At 50.8% G+C, this 18115-nt stretch overlaps 1 protein-coding gene across 3 annotated transcripts in view; it reads left to right on the top strand.

Moving 5' to 3' along the window:
- Positions 1-2968: 2968 nt before the first annotated feature.
- The window catches only part of OTOF (otoferlin), a 92761-nt gene continuing 77614 nt past the window's right edge, over positions 2969-18115 (top strand). For all 3 annotated transcript variants that reach the window (XM_021697310.1, XM_021697307.1, XM_021697309.1), the window contains exons 1-2: positions 2969-3047; positions 18006-18064. In XM_021697310.1, the coding sequence (XP_021552985.1) occupies positions 2969-3047; positions 18006-18064 (138 nt within the window). The remainder of the gene's footprint in view (positions 3048-18005; positions 18065-18115) is intronic.

Below are 18115 nucleotides of genomic sequence, written 5' to 3'. Positions count from 1 at the left end.
CATTTTTCCAGTGACCCTCATGCCAGCCCTGGTCTTTAACTGGGGTGCGAGAGAGCCGTGACAGGCTCCAAGGCGACATGCTCTTTGCAACTTGGAGCCAAACCTGCCTCCCAGCTCCCTTGCAGCACTCCTGGTAGTAAGAACCCTCTGCCGTTTACCCTTGGCCTTCACAGTTTCATTCAATCCTGTGGGAGGAGAAGTGTTATCTTCACAGCTGACTCTGTAAATGGCAGCTGATGAAGACCGTAGACATTAATGAGCTTGCAGGATGCTTTTGCAACCAGAATTCTCGAAAGGCTTTCGCGGACAGATAACAATGGGATTGGGGGGGGGGGGGGCACGAGTTTCCAAGGGATGCAAGAAGCAGGAGAACTGAGGCCGGGGGAGGAAAAGGATCTGACGGGGGAATGAGTGGTTGCAGACCAGGCAGAAGGACTCTCCGCCAGTCCTTCAAGCTGCAGTCAGATCTGTGTATTTCTAAACGCCCCATGCAGAATACGAGCAATAATAAGAAAAACATTTGTAAAAGCTGTAAAAGAACAACTCTCAGTTCAGGTGTGCTGTACTCCAGGAAGATGTTCCCCTGGCCAAGGTCAAGTGCCCACTCTCTCCCCCATCATGACTTCCTTCCTACCTGTGAACCCAGCACCCTGTGTTCAGTTTGTCTGTGTTCCAGCGAGTCTTCTGCTTGGGGTCCAATACCATATCACATTGACCCCTGAATCCCCAGCACCTGGTACTTGCAGGAGTTAGTATATGTTTGTTGAATAAATTTTGTAGTAAGAGTTAAAGAAATGGGTAATAGTAGGGAGAGTGGAAATTTAAAAAGTGAGATCTGGCTTAGGTTTCTGAGGGTCAGCTGGCTCAGCTAAAGGGTGCTATGTGTTGGCAGGATGGAATTACTGCCATTTTATCGATATAGAAACCGAGGTGCAGCCAAGCTCAATGCCTTCTTTAGGGCAAGTTCATGGGCTTTTTCCTAAAGATGCACAAGCCTCTTGAAATTCACCCCCTACAGGAGAGAACCACGAGAGGGCCTAGGGAGGAGATGGATCTTTTTTTCCTATCAAGTGCCACTAAGCCTTATAAATAAAGATCACTTAATGACCTCATTTATGGAACATGCTAGTTAATTTGTTTTTTAAAAAAGAGACATTAAACTTACCTGGTTTTAAAATTTTTTTGGATATTCATTTGTATTCAATAGATACAATAGACTGAAATACTCTTTGCTTCATTGTGGTTAGATAAAAGTGAGAAAGGAGAGCAGCAATTGAGGAAGGAAAGGGAGAGAAGGAAATAGAACATAAATAGAAAAAGAAAAAAGGCAATGTGGCAAAGAATTATCTAGAAGGAGGCTCCTGTGACATCCTGCAGGTCACTGGACTGTAGAAATCAAAAGGACTAACCTCTTGTTAGCATGCTGTGAAAGTTTAATACTTCCCTTTTTGAACCTTTAGGCTCTGTTCCAGATAGGTCACCAAGCTCACCCCTTATCCTGTTAACCTTCAGTGGGCATCCTACCATACCCAGGAGTCCGTCTGAGGCTCTGGGGCTGCAAAGATCAGGGCACCAGGGTCTCCCCGTGGGGAGACCCATGGGCAGCACAGATGAGGACCCCAACCCAGCCTGGGTGAAGGTGTGGGTGCAGAGGCACTTTCAGGATTGGGCACCAGTTGGGCTGAGTCCAGGCGAGAAGGCGGTGGTGGGTAAGAACGTTCCTTGCAGAGCAAACAGCAAGAGGAAGGGTGCAGATGGCCTTGCAGAGGCTCCAGGTTCAGGAACCCTGGTCCCCGGGGTCCCTTTCATTATAAGCCTCTCCTGGGGTATGTTGCTGGAAGAGAAGGAAGTTCTTTTTTGGTCCTTGGAAATTTTGCCAGCTCTCCCTTCCCCACGCCCCCCACCCCCAGCAGCTAATTGGACACAAGGCCTGACAATTCTGCTCCCTTGAGGCTCACTGGCCCAGCCTTCTCCATCCCCAGGCCCCAGGATGGGGTGAGGTTAGCTGCCTGGACCTTAAGCATTGCCCTTAGTAGAATATTAGCCTCTGAGGCCTTCACAGTTGGCCATCTCCCATCATGCTTAGCCTCGCTCCTGAGCACCCCTCAAGCAGCATCCCATCTTCCCAGATCCAGGGATCCCAAAGCAGGAGGTCAGGATCCCACGTCCTGGGGGTACGATGTCCACCAGAGCAGGTGGAGGAAGTAACATCCCCTTTGTCTCAGGGCTCCCATTTCTGACAGCAGCTACCAGGCACAGCCTTAGTGTTGTCTGGTGGACGCCGATTTTCCAGCTGGGGGTGCCCAGGTTGAGATTCCTGAGTGGCACAGTGGGACCCAGCCAGGCCTGGCCCATCCAGGTTCCCTGAGCCTCGTGGACACCAGCAGCCCCAGTGGCCACCTTGACTGGGGGCGTGAATCACCTCAAACACCAGTGCATCAGCCCAGCCTCCTGTGTGCACAGATGGTGAAGCTCCTTGCCCCACGCGCCCCCTTCCACACACGTGCCCATGCCCCGCTGCGCACTCGTGGTGGAGGAGCCCCGTGGAGAGGTGGGCAGGAGCGTCTGCTCCAGGGGCCCGGAGAAGCTGGGCAGGGCTTTATCTGGGAGCAGGCGGCTGCTGAATAATGAATTCTGACTCTGAGACTGCACGCCCAGGCTGCAGGCAGAGTGCACAACACACACACACACACACACACACACACAGATCCACACACGCTGGGCTGACAACTTGGAGGGGCGGGGGCTGGCAGGGCTGCGAGGCTCTGTGAATCGCGGGAAGGAGCAGCTTGGCTGACTCGGTTGCCTGGGTCTCTGTGGGCAGCATCGGAGGGGGCGCGGGGGGGCGGAGGCAGCGGCGCAGCGAGGAGGGAGGCGTGTGCGTGCAGCCGAGCTCCGAGCTCCGCCGGGCTCACTCCTTCCCGGCTGCTCCCGCCCGGCCGGCAGTGTCCAGACTCCACACACCAGCATGGCTCTGCTTGTCCACCTCAAGACGGTCTCGGAGCTGCGGGGCAGGGGCGACAGGATCGCCAAAGTGACTTTCCGAGGTAGGGAAGCCCCTGTCTCAGAGGGACCCCAGCTCTGGGCTGATGGGGATGAGGCAGGGCAAAGGAGGCTGGATGGGAAAAGTTCTAGCAGGGTTGGGGCGATGAGGCTTTTCATGGGCAGCCATCTGCCCCTGGCCTGACTGGCCACTTGTGATTTCCTGTCACTCAGGGTCCCCCGTGTTGCCATGTGTGCATCTGGGTCCGTCCCTCCCTGCACTGGCCAACGTGCCATGTGCCTGGTAGGGTGCAGAGTCCTCTGCCGGCATGGGGTCCTGGGGAGGTAGAAGTGAGGACCCCGTCTCTGAGCTCAGGGGGACCAGGGCGAAGAGGCCTAGCCCCGCAGAGCCTCTGTAGGCCCACTCCTCCTCTGCGTCTCCCTCCACAGGATTTCCTTGGGCACAGGGTGGGGGTGGGCTCTGCAGACTGGAAGCCGCAGCATGGCTCCCCAGAGACCAGGCAGCCAGGGGCTCTCTGGTTGAGAATACTATTGGCTTCTTGCAGATCTACTGGTAGGCAGGGATCCTGCGAGCTCCACTGGCCTCCCCTCTGTCAATTCCTTTCCTATCCTCCTCCCCACTTGTGCATCCAGCAGCCATTTACTCTGATCTACGTGCCAAGGCTGGGGGCTGAGCATGACCCAGGTTCTGTCCTTGAGGAGCCCACCTCCAGTGGGACAGAAGGATCGGTGGGCAGACAAGTAGGACAGGTGCGCGATATGATGAGGATGGGGACAAGGGCGGTATGCAAGCCACAGAAGCAGCACCCAACTCGGGCTGGGGCAGGATGGTCAAGGAGGGCTTCCTGGGGGAGGTAGCTCCTCAGCTGAAACCCAAGGGACTAGCAGGAGGGAGCAAGGGGAGGAGGTGAGGGCAGAGCCGGTGCAGGGGACAGGATGCTCAAGGCTGGGAGAGGAACTGGAATGTGGAACAGGGAATAGAGAGAGGATCCATGAGGCTGGAGCCCAGAGTGAGTACAGAAGCTGAGGCAGGAGAGACAGGCAGAACCAAGGAGCCAAGGCTGTCTTTACCCCGAGGACAGTGGGCAGCCCCTGCGGGTTTTAAGTAGAAAAAAAAAAGAGGCCAGGCTTTCCTGTGCTTACTGCCCACCCACCTCTGCCTCTGCCTGGCCACAGCCCAGCCCTCCGGGCCAGGGGCATCTCTGGTGGCCTTTCACCAAAGGCCAGGGCACGCCTCACTAGACATGGCCCTTCTTCCCAGAGAGGGATTGAGGAAGGCGGGGGGGGGGGAGGAGCTGAGAGAAGCCCACCAGGTTAGAGAGCAAAGTGAGCATCGGGCCCAGGCCCAGGTTAGGAGGGAGAGGTGAGAGCAGGGGCCACAGCCCTGGTGCCCACATCGCCCCGCAGTTGGACGCCCCGCATTTGGACGGAGGCCCAGGTTGTGCACAGAATCGGCAGGGGTGCAGGGGATCACAGTGCCCCTGCTGGCAGGTGGGGGAGGAAAGGGTGGGCAGACTACTGCCTGTTGCTTCCCACACCAGCCCGAGGACGGCTTTGTCTGCAGCACCCTGGATCTCTGTGGGCCACCTGCTGGCTTTAGAAAAAGCAATGTGTGCTTTCATCTGTGAAACGTGTCCCTGTGTTCCACAGACAGCACAGCGCCCGGCTGTTTAGCTACAGGGCGCTACGCTGTTGCTGCCACGACAGGAGAGCCCCCGCTGCAGAAACCAGGCGCATTTGTGGGCAGGGACACCAAGGCCCTGTTGTAAAGAGATCCGTGTGCGTTGGTGGAGGGGCTGAGGCACAGAACCTCACCCCCAGCCCTGGTGCTCAATCCTGCAAGCCCCTTTACCTCTTCCTGGCCAACCGGGGGGGAGCACGCTGTCTCTCTGATGCCCCCCTTTCTCTTTGAGCCCTGGGGCCAGCCCTCCAGCCTCAACGGAACACACAGGAATTTGCCTCTTTGCACGCTGGGCCCTCTGGACCGAGGGGAGGGATCCACTTCCAAGCTGTGTACCTGCAGCAGGTGGCCACAGACAGAGCTCTGGGGAAGGCATTGGGCAGCAGGAATAGGCCGGTGGCAAGCAGATTTCCAGAAAGCATCCTTTATAACAACCGGAGCAGAGATGCCTCCCCCATTCTTCTGCTGCAGCCAGCAGCTGACAACCAGACACCCCCAAAAGACCAACATTAACAACAATTCAGAGGAACCGACCCTCTGAATGTGCCATAGCACCTCACGGCGTACACCGCTGGTGTCCAAGCAAACAGCTGCGGGGGGAAATGAGAAACTGGTGAATAGTCAGAGGGAGAGGATGGCCCCGAGTTCCCTGAATCCCGTGAGTGAAGCTCAGCGACAGACTGGGTGAGGGAGCCCTAGCGGGTTGGGTCTGTTGGCCGTGGCCCAGCAGACAGGATGAGCTGGCTGAAACATAGCTTGACCTTCTGTGCGGTGCCACCCAGGACACTTAGGGGCTGTGTCAGAAAAAGTTCTAGATAAGGAGTCGGAAGCCCTTGGTCCTACTGGGTTCTGCCTCTCACTTCGCCTCTCTAGTCCTCATCTTTAAAATGGGCATGTGGATAACATCTGCCTCACCGGCTTGCTTCAGTGAAACAATAGATGTTGGAGGAGTTCGAGGGAAGGGCATTCAGATGACTGATATGTCTGTGAGGCCCCCATTCCAGTGCTCCTTGGGGGCAGCTGCTGGCTCCCAAGCCATCTTCTCTCCAGCCCAACTTCCGAAGGGGAGAGGAGAAGCGCCTCTGAGGGCTTCCCGACCAGTGCCAGGAGCAAGCAACTCGGGCCTGTCCTCTGCTCTGTAGGGACCCCCCCCCGGCTAAGATGTTCCTCAGGAACCTAGGCCTTGAGACCCCTGAGACCCCTGTTCCCATGTGGGCTGGGCACTCGCCAGCTGTGTCCCTGGCCACCCCTCTCTTCCTGCCACGGGTCGGCCGGCCACCCCACACTGAGGCTCACACCACGCTCACCGCCCAGCTCCACCTCCAGCTCATAGCTCTTACCCAAAGGCCACTCTTAACCTAATCCTGCCCTTATTCATCCACTCACTGAACGTGCTGATATTTGTGGACAGGCCTAGGACCCTGGGGGTGAAGACGCAGCCCCTGCCTGCAGGAGTTACAGTCCATTGGGTCACACAGGAGACACCAGAAGGCCTGGCCCCCAGTCCGAGTCGCGCACGCAGACCCCAGAGCCCCAGAGCCCCAGAGCCCCAGAGCCCCAGAGCCTCGGCTTCACACGAACAAGATGAGACCGTGGTCCCCATTTAACTCAGAGGCCTGCAGCCAGAATCAGGAGTGGGCTGCCTCTTGATGGCAGGTCACTACTCAAAGAGAAGCAGTATTCTCCTAGTGTCTGTCCTTTTTCAATTGCTAACATTGTTCTCAGCACCAATCAGAACCAGGGAACACAGGGTGGATGGGCCTGTAAGTTCCTCTAGGCCAAGCTCTGTCCAGTGCTCAGCCCACCCAAACCTGGGGAGAACCTGGGCTGTCCGTGAAGTAGCGACAGACTCTCTGGGGCTGGTCCTGTGATCTCCCCGTGCTCCCCATCCCCAAGATTTCTTGCCAAGATACCGGGTTTGGGGATTGGATGTGTGAGTTGGGCGATGTCTGGGGGCTGGGTCTGATCTCCAAGTAATTCCCCTGAACTGGTGATTGAACCGGTGATAAAGGTCTGTTTTATCAAAGACTTCTCCCTCCTCCTCTCCCCAGCCCACCCCACTGCATTCCCATAATCCTGAATTTCCTGCCATTCCCCAAAGATACAAGCCCTGTATATCTCCAGACCTTGAGACACTTATTTCTTTTGCCTGGAACAACCCCCACGCTCCATCTTGAGAACTCTGTCCATCCCTCAAGGTACACCTCATATGTCACCTCCTCTGTGAAGCCTTCCCCTCCCTAGCTGTACCATGTGCATACTCCTGTCACAGCTCAGCTGGGGCACTTGGTATTTTAGAAACTGCCCCAGTTCTGTATGCTGCACTCATGTCTCAGCATCTTCAAGACAGGGATCCTAACTGAGCCCCATGCTGAGCCCTGGGCCCTGTCATCAAAATGAACATGACATAGCTCCTGTCTTGGAGGTATTCACTCATCAGTGGGTTTTAAATCCTCCACTGTGGCACCGCCATTCTTTGGGTCAGTGTCCCCAAATATAAGCCCCCCACCCCCAGCTTTCCATCCAAGGGGGATCCAGGGCTGGAAGAGGCCTCAGAAGCCATGACAAGAACCCTCCATTGACCTCCCAGCCCAGAGGGTCTTCTGGGGCCCCAGAGGAAGGCTGACCTCATCCTCTAGCAAACAACGGGGAGTCCAGCTCTGGCCCCCAGGTCAGAAGCAAGAAGGGCCGCGTGTGGCCCAAGCCCTTCGTAGAACACGGTCTTTCTGAGCATGACTGCATGGGTGGGGCTTCCTAGGCAAACCAGGGTCTCATAATCGGATAGGGGAGTAGAGATGTGTGCAGACATAATGGGGAAATGTCGTCCGACTCAGGAGGGCCAAGGTGTGCCCTGGGGTGGGCCGTAAACCGCAGCCTGTTCAGGGGATGGCAGCTTCCTTCTCACACGTGTGGAGATGCAGAAGGAGGGGTGAGGGAGGGTTGTTTCGGGAGGCGAGGCCATTCTAGGTGAGGGACTGATGGGACCAGAGGCCAGAGGAGGGAAATCCCAGTTAAGTGCACTGACTGGGAGGCCCCCGGTTTGGCTGGAGCAGAGGCTGCAGGGAAGAGAGGGGAAGGAGAGGAGCCAGGATCCATGGGGCCAGATGAGTGACGGCATGCTGGGAGGCGGGAGGGCCCCCGCCTGGGCATGGGGGACAAGATGACCCCACTCATGGCTATGGAGACTACCCGGATTCCAAATTAGATTTCTTTTCCCCATTAAAATGGAGGAGCTCTCCCTCTTGATGAGAAATAGAACTATCTGGAGACTTCTCTGCCATCCCTGGTGAAGGAGGCAGAGTACCTCAGTCCTCTCAGTCCTGGGATCCTCCCAGGATGCCTGGGCCTGTATGTGCACTCTGGCCCTGCACCACACCTCCTCTCTGAGAGCTTGTGGGCTAGGTGTCATCCGCCCACAAGGGGGTGAGCATTGCCCCCACAGAAGGGGACAAATGGAGGGGACCCTTAGGACAGCCTCTGCAACCCACACTGGCTGTGGACCCAGCTCTGTGCTTGTGCTGTGCCTCCCACATCCCCCACTGTACCCAGCACACACAGGCCCCTCACCACCTGGGGGAGAGGGTGGGGACAGATCTTCTCTGTCCAAAGTCCCAGGTGGTAAATGTCCCCCCTCCCACCCAGAGCAAGCCAATGCGGACCTCGAAGAGTAGGCAGAATGCGCTGAAAATGCCCCGGGCTTCTCCTGCTTTGATGCGTGTGTTTTCATGATATGGAAATGATCATAAAATTGTCTTCTTACAAAGGCCCTCAGCAAAAATGCTGCTGGAAATGTGCTCAAGAATAGACTTGGAAATAATTCCCCTGAATTGCAGTGCCTTCCTCGGTTATCTTACCCACCTTTACTCATAACATAAAAGCTACAGCTCTCCCCCCTACACCCATGGCTGGGCCTGATCCCTTTTTTATTATCAGCTTTTTATGATGGAAAGTCTCAAGTACATACAAGAGTTGGGAAAGTAGTGCCTTGGCCCCCAGGCTCTCCCAGTGTGGTCTTCACACCTGTCAACTCCTGGCCAATTCTGTCCCATTTGTTCCCCTCCTACCCCCAGACCCCAAATTATTTGGAAGCAAAGCCCAAGCGCCACACCATTTCATCTGAATATATTCAGTACATAGCTATGAAAGACAAAGACTCCATTTTTTAAAAACCCACATATTACATCCCTCCTAAAAATTATCTCCTTCCTACTATCAAATATTCCGTCAGTGATCAAATTTCTAATTGTCTCATTGATGTCATAATTTTTTTCCGGGTCATTAAAAGCTACATTTTCATGTGCTTTGTAAATCCAGCATTTTATCATTCATTCACTCCCTTTTCATTCATGCGGATAATAGTATTCGGTGAGGGCCAGTTCTGTGCCAAGTGTTATTTTAGACATGGGCGTGACAGCAATAAGTTAAAAAGACATGGTCTTAAGGGGAAGCCAGACATTGCACCAGTCACCATGAGCAGCATGATGAATATTCTGGAAAGGGAGGTACAGGGCAGGGCAGCATGAGGCAAAAGGGAAGCCCACATAGACCAGGAGTTCCGGAAGCTGCCCTGAGAGGCCTCGTCAGGGTTCGTTAGGACAAGATGGCAGAAGATCCCATGGGGGGGAGGTGGGAGCGACAGCAGCGCTGGTGTGGCCCGAAGTCAGCCGCCCTGGGGCCACGGAGATGAAGCTGGGCTGCGCACGGGGCAGGGACGAGATTTTCCTGCGGGGGCACGGGCGATGGGCTGATATTTAAGCTGGCTCTTCTTAGCTGGGACAAAACCTACAAAAGGCCCCATTCCAGGCAGAAGGGCTAATATCAGTACAGATGTGAGGGTGTGGCAGTGCATCAAGGGTTTAGGGAGCTGGGAGTGCTTGCTGGGGATGGGGTGGGAGTGGCCTGGAGCGCAGGCAGGGCCCAAACACCGAGGGTTTGGAATTTAGGCTTTGTAAGTGAATGGGAGTTGACGATGCTTTTAGTAGGAGAATGGGAAAGGGACATCTGGTTTTGGAAAGGACTCTCGGGATGTCAGGACTCCAGACCAGGAGCCCAGGGAGGAAGCTGTGTCTTAATGGGGAGGCTGTGGGTTTGGAAAAAAGGGATGACGTCGGTTCAGAGAGTGGGTAGTGAATTCTGGAGTTGGTAGTGAGCAAGAGGGCAGGACGAGGGTGCCTCTGGATTTCAAACTTGGGTTCCTGGATGGGTGGTGAGGCCACTGGTGGAGGAGGGGAGCATGCGAGCAAGAGCAGGTTTTGGGGGTGGGGGCACAGAAAGGACAGACTTGCCTGTCAGTCATTCTAGTGAAAATGCCCTCCAGGATGCCGAAGATCTGGCTTGGTACCGTGAGTGCCTAGAGGGGTGGTTGGAGCCCAGTGGTTCGGGAGTCCAGGGGCTACGTGAAGGTCTAGGAGAAGGTGAGATATGCCTGAGTCCTTACAGGGCTGCTTTGGGGTCAAGTGAAAAAGGTGATATATGTTAACAGCTCTACACACTGTAAAGTGCTATGTAAATATAAGAATTATGCTCTGCATCCCAGGCGCCTACTGCAGACTTCTAGAGAGATAAGAACAGAGCAGATTGTGACTCTCAGGGACTCCGTGGACTCAGGGGTTGGGGGGCTGGTGGGCTGAGCCTTACTTGATCCTCCTTGGGATTCCTACTGAGACCCCGAATTCTGCCAGCCATGAGACGATGGGGCGAAAACACCTGGAGCCACACTCTGGGGCGGGCAGCAGGGCCCCCACAGTGCCTGGCACAGAGCAGCCGTGAGGTAGGGGTGACGCCTGAAGGAGCAGGGCCCACAGGTGCTGCGGGAACAGTTGCAGTTAGTGGAGGGGCCACTCTGGAGGCCCCATCCCGGCAGTGCCAGGCAGCCACTTCTCCTCGCAGCGACAGTTCCAGAAGGGTCTCCCAAGACAGAGAATATCATGTGATCATTTTTACCCTCAGCCCTTGTCTACTTCCTGCCTAGACTGATCCACCCTTGAGACGGTGGCTCAACAGTGTTTTGACTTTTTTTTTCAAAGCAGAAGGGCTCAGTAGCTTAGTTGAAAGTCAGTTTCCACTCACCGGCTTTTTTTTTTTTTTCTCCAAACCAAGGTTTAAGATAAAATCAGGGCTATATTATAAATACTTTAACAATATTTTTACCCCATTTAAGAATGTAAAAAGGTCACCTTCCCACCAGGCCTTATTATATGCCCAGTGCCTGGCATAGAGCAGGGACTCTGTACAGCTTGTGGATCACTAGGACCACAGGCTCCTCTAATCTGTCACAATAATGAGGGAACCTAACACCTGGCGGTTGCTGACTGTGTGGCTGGTGCTGTCTTGGCTCGAGGGGAAATCCCATGCTCTCTCTGCCTCAGTGCCTGGGTCTGAAAAATAGGAACGGAGGCCATCAGTTAGTTACATAGCAAAGTCAGAGTTTGAGTGAGCACTTAGAAGGAAATACAGGTTTAAGCTGAGCCAGAGAGATGGGGTTTATAATCCCTGCCCTGTCCCCTGCCTTGCTGATGAATCTCTGACATAAGCCTGAGTTTCTACTCTGTGTACCTGGATATTAACAGGACGAGGAAAGGAGAGATAAATGAGTGAAGGTGGAAATTGTATTTGAATGAGATTTGTGGAAAATAAAGGGTTTGAAGTAGATGGAGCCTCCATCTAGTTGAGAAATGGGGGAAGAGAAGGGGCAACCTTCCCTTATGGGGGGCCCAGGGACTCTGCATAACCCAAGTCTGGCTTTCTGAGTAGCTGGTGATTTTCAGAGAGTGTATTATTTAAGGAATATCGTGAGGGGAAAGTGTTATTACAGGAGATAATTACAAACAACTAGACATGAAAATCATTAGGGATATAGAACATTTGACAACACCGTCAACCGCCCTGACCTAATTGGCATTCCTAGGACATTTCACCCCAAACTGAAAGATACACATTCTTCTCAAATGCACATGGACTATTCATCAAGATAGACCATATGCTCAGTGATTAAACAAGTCGCAATATATTTCAAATGACTGACATCCTGCAAAGTATGTTCTCTGACCCCACTGGAATTCACTTACAATTAATAACAGTAAGAGATCTTAAAAAGCTCCAAATATTTGGAAATTAGACAATACCCTTCTGAATAACCTATGATCAGAGAATTAAACAAAAGAGAAATTATAAAACATGTCTAGCTGACTGATAATGAAAATACAACATGACAATATTTATAGTTTTAAATACCTATGGCAGGAAAGAAAAAAGTCTAAAATCAATGATCTAGGTTTCTGCCTTAAGAAGCTCCTAAAAGAAGATGAAATTAAACCCAAGTCTTAAAAACGTCAGGCTAATTGAAGTAAGCCAGACACAAAAGACCATGTATCATATGAATCCTTTTATATGAAATGCCCCGAATAGACAAACCCATAGAGATAGAAAGTAGATAAGTTGTTGCCAGGGACTGGGGCAATGGGGAATAACTGCTAATGGGTGTGGGCTTTATTTTGGGGTGACACCATATTCTGGAATTAGATAGTGGTAAAGGTTGCACAACCTTGTAAATGTACCGAAATCACTGAATTGTACACTTCAAGTGGGTAAATTATATGGTTTGCGAATTATATTTCAATAAATAGAAATAAATACAACCAAAAAATATTAAAACCAAGAGAATAAAAAAGGAAATGAGAAAGCCAACAAAGCTGAAAGTTAACTCTTTCAAAAAAATTAATAAAATAGGTAAACTGTAGCAAGAACGACCAAGGGAAAAAAAAGCAAGAAAATACAAACTACGACATATCAGAATGAAAAAAGGGATATCATTTCATTAAAAAGAAAATAAGAAAATATCATGAATAACTGTATCTCAAAAAGTTTCTACAAATCAGATGAAATGGCCAAATCCCTTGAAAAACACTTTACCAAACTGATACAAAAAGAAATGGAAAAGCTAAAGAGTCTAGGATCTATTAAAGAAATGAAATTCAAAATAAAAATGATGATGATAATGATGGTAAACCGCTTTCCCATCAAGAAAACTTTAGGTCTCCATAGCTTCACTGGTGAATCCTAGAAAATATTTAAGGAAGAAATAATATTAATCTCACACAAACTTTTAGAAATAGAAAAGAAAGAACATTTTGTAACTCATTTTACGATACCAAACCCTGATAAAGACCTTACACAAAAAGAATATTAGAGCCCAATATCCCTCATGAACAAAGATGTAAAAATCCTTAACAAAATATTAGTCAATTGAGCTACAATCCATGAAAGGGATAACATATCATGAGAAGTAAATTTTATCCCAGGAATGCAAGGTTAGTTTAAAATTAGAAAATTAATCAAAGTATTTCACCATATTAACACAATACAAGAGAAAAACCACCAACAGATACAGAAAAGCTTTTGACAAAATCCAACACCTATTCATGATAAAAACACTCAGCAAACCAGAATGCGGGGGGAGCTTCCTCAATTTGATAAAGGACAACTACAAAAAACATCTGGCTAACATCATACCTAATCCTGAAACAAAGAATATTTATACACAGACTATTACTCAATAATAAAAATAAATGAATTACTGATATATGTAACAACATGGATGAATTACATAAATATTACATTGACCAAAGGAGCCAGACCCAAAGAAGTACATTCTGTATAACACCATTTATATAAAGTATAAAACAGGCAAAACTAACATTTGGTGATAGAAATCAGAGCAGTGGTTACTTATAAGAGGTAGAGACTGATTGGAACGTGAGGGGTGAGAGACCATCTTAAGAAAATGGAGATGTCCTAAATCCCGATCATATGATGATTACACACGTATGCTCAGTTATTACATCTGTGAATGTAAATTTTACCTCGTTAAAAAAAGAGCTAATCACACCTAAAATACCTAAAACTTGAGAAATATGTAGATGAGGAAGGAAATTGTTTCTGATTATATACTACTAAAAATAAGCTAACACAATGTGATTCACAGTAGAGAAGACCATTTTTATATTTGAGACATAACTTAAATGTCAAAAGCAAGAACAGGACCCTTTAATGGAATAATAACCATTTTTAAATTGGGTGACGAACTATGTCCCAGGGGTACAAGCTTTGCTCCATTTTATAGATGAGGACACTAACAAAGAGAGGTTAACTTCTTCAAGGGCACATGGTTAGCGAGTGGTAGAGCCAGGGTTTGAACTAAGGCAGTCTGGTCCAAGAGCCTCACCACACTCTTCTGTGGCCCCCTGTACCTGTAAGGGACTTGACACTTTACTCAGTTTCACAGTTTCCAGTTCCAGGATGTAGGCTGGTCCAGGATAATTGCCCCCAGTTTAGAGATGTTGGCTCTGAGACTGCGAGGGATGGAAGCCAGCTCCAGACACTGGTACATGGCATGATTTCCCCGAATGTCCTCAGGACATTCCCCTTCTCCTTTAGATGGCCCAGCGCCCCACCCTGTGTCCTCTCAGGAACCTAGGACCCAGGACCCCCCTCTCGGGTCTTCCTTCAGTGGGCTGCTCCCTGAGGGGAGACCTTTTTCATTTCCCCCTTGGTCATCAAAACTCGCCTGTCCTGTGCCCTGCTCCTTCAAGGCTCCATTTTCTGCTCACACTCACAAACACTTGCTCACACTGTCCTCTCTACCTCGATGTCCCTCTCTCCATCTCCCCAGGGTCAATGCCCATGCCTCTACCGTGTCTTCCTTGATCTGCTAAGCTGAGGTCATTTCTCCTTGTCCTGTGTGCTCATTTTATTCACACTCTGTTGCATGCCAGTGATCAAATTTTGCCTTGTGTAGTAACCTTTTACATGTCTGACCTATCCCCCTTCTGGATTGTAATAAGCGTCTTCGGTCAGCATCCCACGACAAAATGTCTTTGTATAACCCCCTTCCCCTCCTCCAGGGCCGAATGGCCGTGCGAAGCAGCAGGAGCAGAAGACCCCCTTGCATGTGGGAGTGAATGGATGCACACGAGCTAACAACCCAGTCCCTACATACCTGCCTTTTCTCAAGGTCTGGCTCTAACAAGGTCAACTGTCTGGAAGAGGGAGCTGTTTGGTGCAGACGGGGCACTTTGTACCCTTAAGTCACATCACGTGAAAGACTAGCACTCCATCCTGCAAATGAGGCAAGAATTGAGCTCACCTTCATCTAGGAGGGTAGCTGCAGGAGGGATATTTTAAATGGCAAATGACATACCAGATACTTCTATGAAACTCTGGACTCTTGAGTCCCTCAATCTGGGTGTATCAAATGTCATGGCACTTCTTAGAGTTGTGAGCTCAGAGTGCTATCCAAACTTCATTTATTGACTCAGGGAGGAGTTTATTCCAAACCCAACAGCTCGGCTCTCCTACAAGCAGCTGCCTCCGAAGGAAGGGGGTGCTGTTCAATTTTCCCCATCTGATTTCCTGCTCACTCTATCCACAAAGCCTCCCCGCTGCAAGGAACAGGCTATTTTCTTCCTCTCAAGCCTCATTCTCAATCTTCTCCACGGCAAGAAAGGTGATTGGATATTGGGATTTTAAATGGTTTTGTCTGAAAGCCATTTAAAATGGAGTTGAAATGTCAACATGACTGGTATTGAGTGGAGATGGTAAGTGGAAATGAACTTGAAAGGAGAGACGAGGTTAGGAATCCTCATTGATAACTTGGAAAGGATGCCAGAGGTCCCCTGGCTCAGTCCTAAGGAATACAAAGGACCACCAGAATGATCCCCGCCACTGTTTGTACAAATCCACCTAAAATTCGGCTTTTCAAAAATGCTTAGGGACATTCTGCTTCTGTACAATTGATCTGATTTGGTTTAGCAAATCTTTTTTTTTTTTTAATATCTAGAGGTAAAATTTAGCTCATCCTTTTGACAATATTCACCACATTTAAATCCCCAGAGCCTGAGGCAATGAGGTTTTACTGCACTTCGGAACAGAGCCCCGATGTATAAATTCTGCTTTCACTGTATTTTATGTCCTCTCTAACAAGGCTGTAAGAAATCTGCAAGTGGGGACGGGTTTGAGCCTCTGTGGCTTCCTGCACCATGTCGGATGGTCCCTCCCTGCCTCCACCCTGGCTGGGCTACTTGGTTTTCACTCTGGGAAATCCTTGAACATAACCATATCCTGACTCATTACCATCTGCGAAGATGAAGAGGCCTTTGATGATTCAGAGCGGCAGGTCCTTGGGGACACACATATGCTCACCTGATTCCCAATTTATATTGTGTGTTACCTGTGGGGAAAATTATAAGCAGCTCAGGCACCATCTCTCGTGCTTCCCTGTCCTCCCCTGGCTGCCCTGGGGTTTGTGGATGAGATTTTTCTTTCTGGTTTTTCTGTTTTGTTTTGTCCCTGGCTAGTGCTAAAGAGTCTGCTTCCCATCTGTCTCCTTCACATCTATTTCCTGTGTATATAGCTTCGGCTTTATAGCTTCTTCCTCATTATCTGAGATGCAGCCCCTCTTCCAACATGCCCATCCTCCAAACACACACACACACACACACACACACACACACACACACACACTTCCACAGACCTCCACCTGCCTCTGACAGCAAATCCCTGGCCTCCTCCTTGTCAGGGATTAGCTACATACTTGCTCCCAAGTTCTAAAGACCAGGCAGGCCCTGGAGATCTCTGTACCAACCCCTCTGATTATGTGAGCGAGGGAACCAAGTCCAGGGGACAGAAGTGGCTCCCAGGAAATCAAGCCCTATCACAGTGCGGGGTCAGAGGGGGCTCACTCCAACCCCTGCCTGGTGCCCCTCCCAGGCCCTCTCCGCTGCCAAGTCCTCTCCTGGGTCCCCAAATTGCCCATCAGTGACAACCCCAACTCAGCCTCGGAATGGGGCTGAATTCATCCTTGAGATAGTCCTCTAATGACATGGACCACTGGTTGAGGTTGGTGGGGATTTCAAAGCATTTTTCTTTCAGTGACGAAAGTAAAGCATGGGCATGGAAAAAACATCAAACTTAAGTGTATATAGTCAAAGGCCAAAGTATGCTGCTTTCAACCTTTTCGTATTCCCCCTAGCCAGAGGCAACCATTTCTAATGGTTTGAGATCTTCGTCTATTCACAGATAGAAGAGTTCGGTTTGGTGTTGGGGGTGGGGGAGTCATATACAGGACCCTATTAAACATGCTAACTTTTTTTTTCCCTTTGGCATACAATTGAGAGATGAAAATAAATTGATCCTAAATAATTTCTTTTTAATGCACCTTATCTCTGGGTTTTTTCCTCATAGAAATTACAAGTCCTTCCCACATGCACCCTCCCCACACACACTAAAAAACAAAAAAAAATCCCCTCAAAACCAACATTTATCCTTCCTTCTCTGTACCACGTCTCTATCTCACACAAAATCATATCTTGGGGTATGGATTATATGGTATCGAATGGGCAACTTGTTCCAGTTCCTACTAGACCATCAGCTCCCTGCGGGCAGGGATCCTGTGCATCATATCCATCCCTTTATCCTGAGGCTCCAGGAGGTAACCTGGCACATTGTAGACTCCAGTGAATGTTTCTCAAAGTAAACTGAGCTGGCCCATGCATCCCACACACTGCCCGCCCATGCCCCCCAACCCTGCCCTCCATCCCTCCTGGTTATGGTTCTTCCAGCAACGGGGCCTGTCCTCAATGGATGGGCTCGAAGAACTGGCAGCTTGGCTTGTGCGGCAGGTGGTGTATAGATGTGGGGTGGTGGGGTCTCGGAAAACGTGTGTCCATATCACACTCGATAGTGGGGGGAGGAGGGAATGACATGTGGGAGAAAGCACCCGAGGCTTTCCTCTCCAAGGCTGGCAGAAAAATGAAGGGGGGGATGCCCTTGGCTTTTGTGGGGGAAAGGGTCTGGGGTGGGCCTGGCTTGGGCAGGAGCTCCTGGGCCTGGCTGCAGACACAGTCACAGAGCGGGGCCTGCCACCCTGGGGGACCAGGCTTCTGCTCAGGGCAGCCACAGGCCAGGGGAAGCCAGCAGAGCTGAGGAGACGGCAAAGGGAGGCTAAGAAAGCCACCGGGAGAGCAACAAGGTGGAGAAAAGAGTCCGGGGTTCCCCTCTCCTGTCTACCTCTGACCAGCCTGTCCCTTCTTACTTTAGTGTCCCCATTTGTAAGGTGGAGCTGGTGGCCTTTGAATTGCCTGCATCACAGGGCTCCCGAGGGGGGCAGATACGACAGTGCAGGCACTTGCCTCAGCCCAGAGAGCTCAGCACACGACTCGGGGCCCCTGGCTGATAACAAGTGCTATGTGAATCCAAATGCTGTCATGGCGACTGCCAGGTGGAAAGGTCTGACCCCAGCTTCTTGTCTTCTTTCCCCACCCAGGGCAAGCCTTCTACTCCCGGGTGCTGGAGAACTGTGAGGATGTGGCTGACTTCGACGAGGTAGGACGCCCTGGGGGCCTCTCAAGCCCCGGCCCCTCCACTTGGACCCCT

This window comes from Neomonachus schauinslandi, chromosome 10, assembly GCF_002201575.2.
Source record: "Neomonachus schauinslandi chromosome 10, ASM220157v2, whole genome shotgun sequence".
Classification (NCBI taxonomy): domain Eukaryota; kingdom Metazoa; phylum Chordata; class Mammalia; order Carnivora; family Phocidae; genus Neomonachus; species Neomonachus schauinslandi.
The sequence above is the reverse complement of the archived record's forward strand: the minus strand, read 5'-3'. Positions and strand labels throughout refer to the sequence as shown.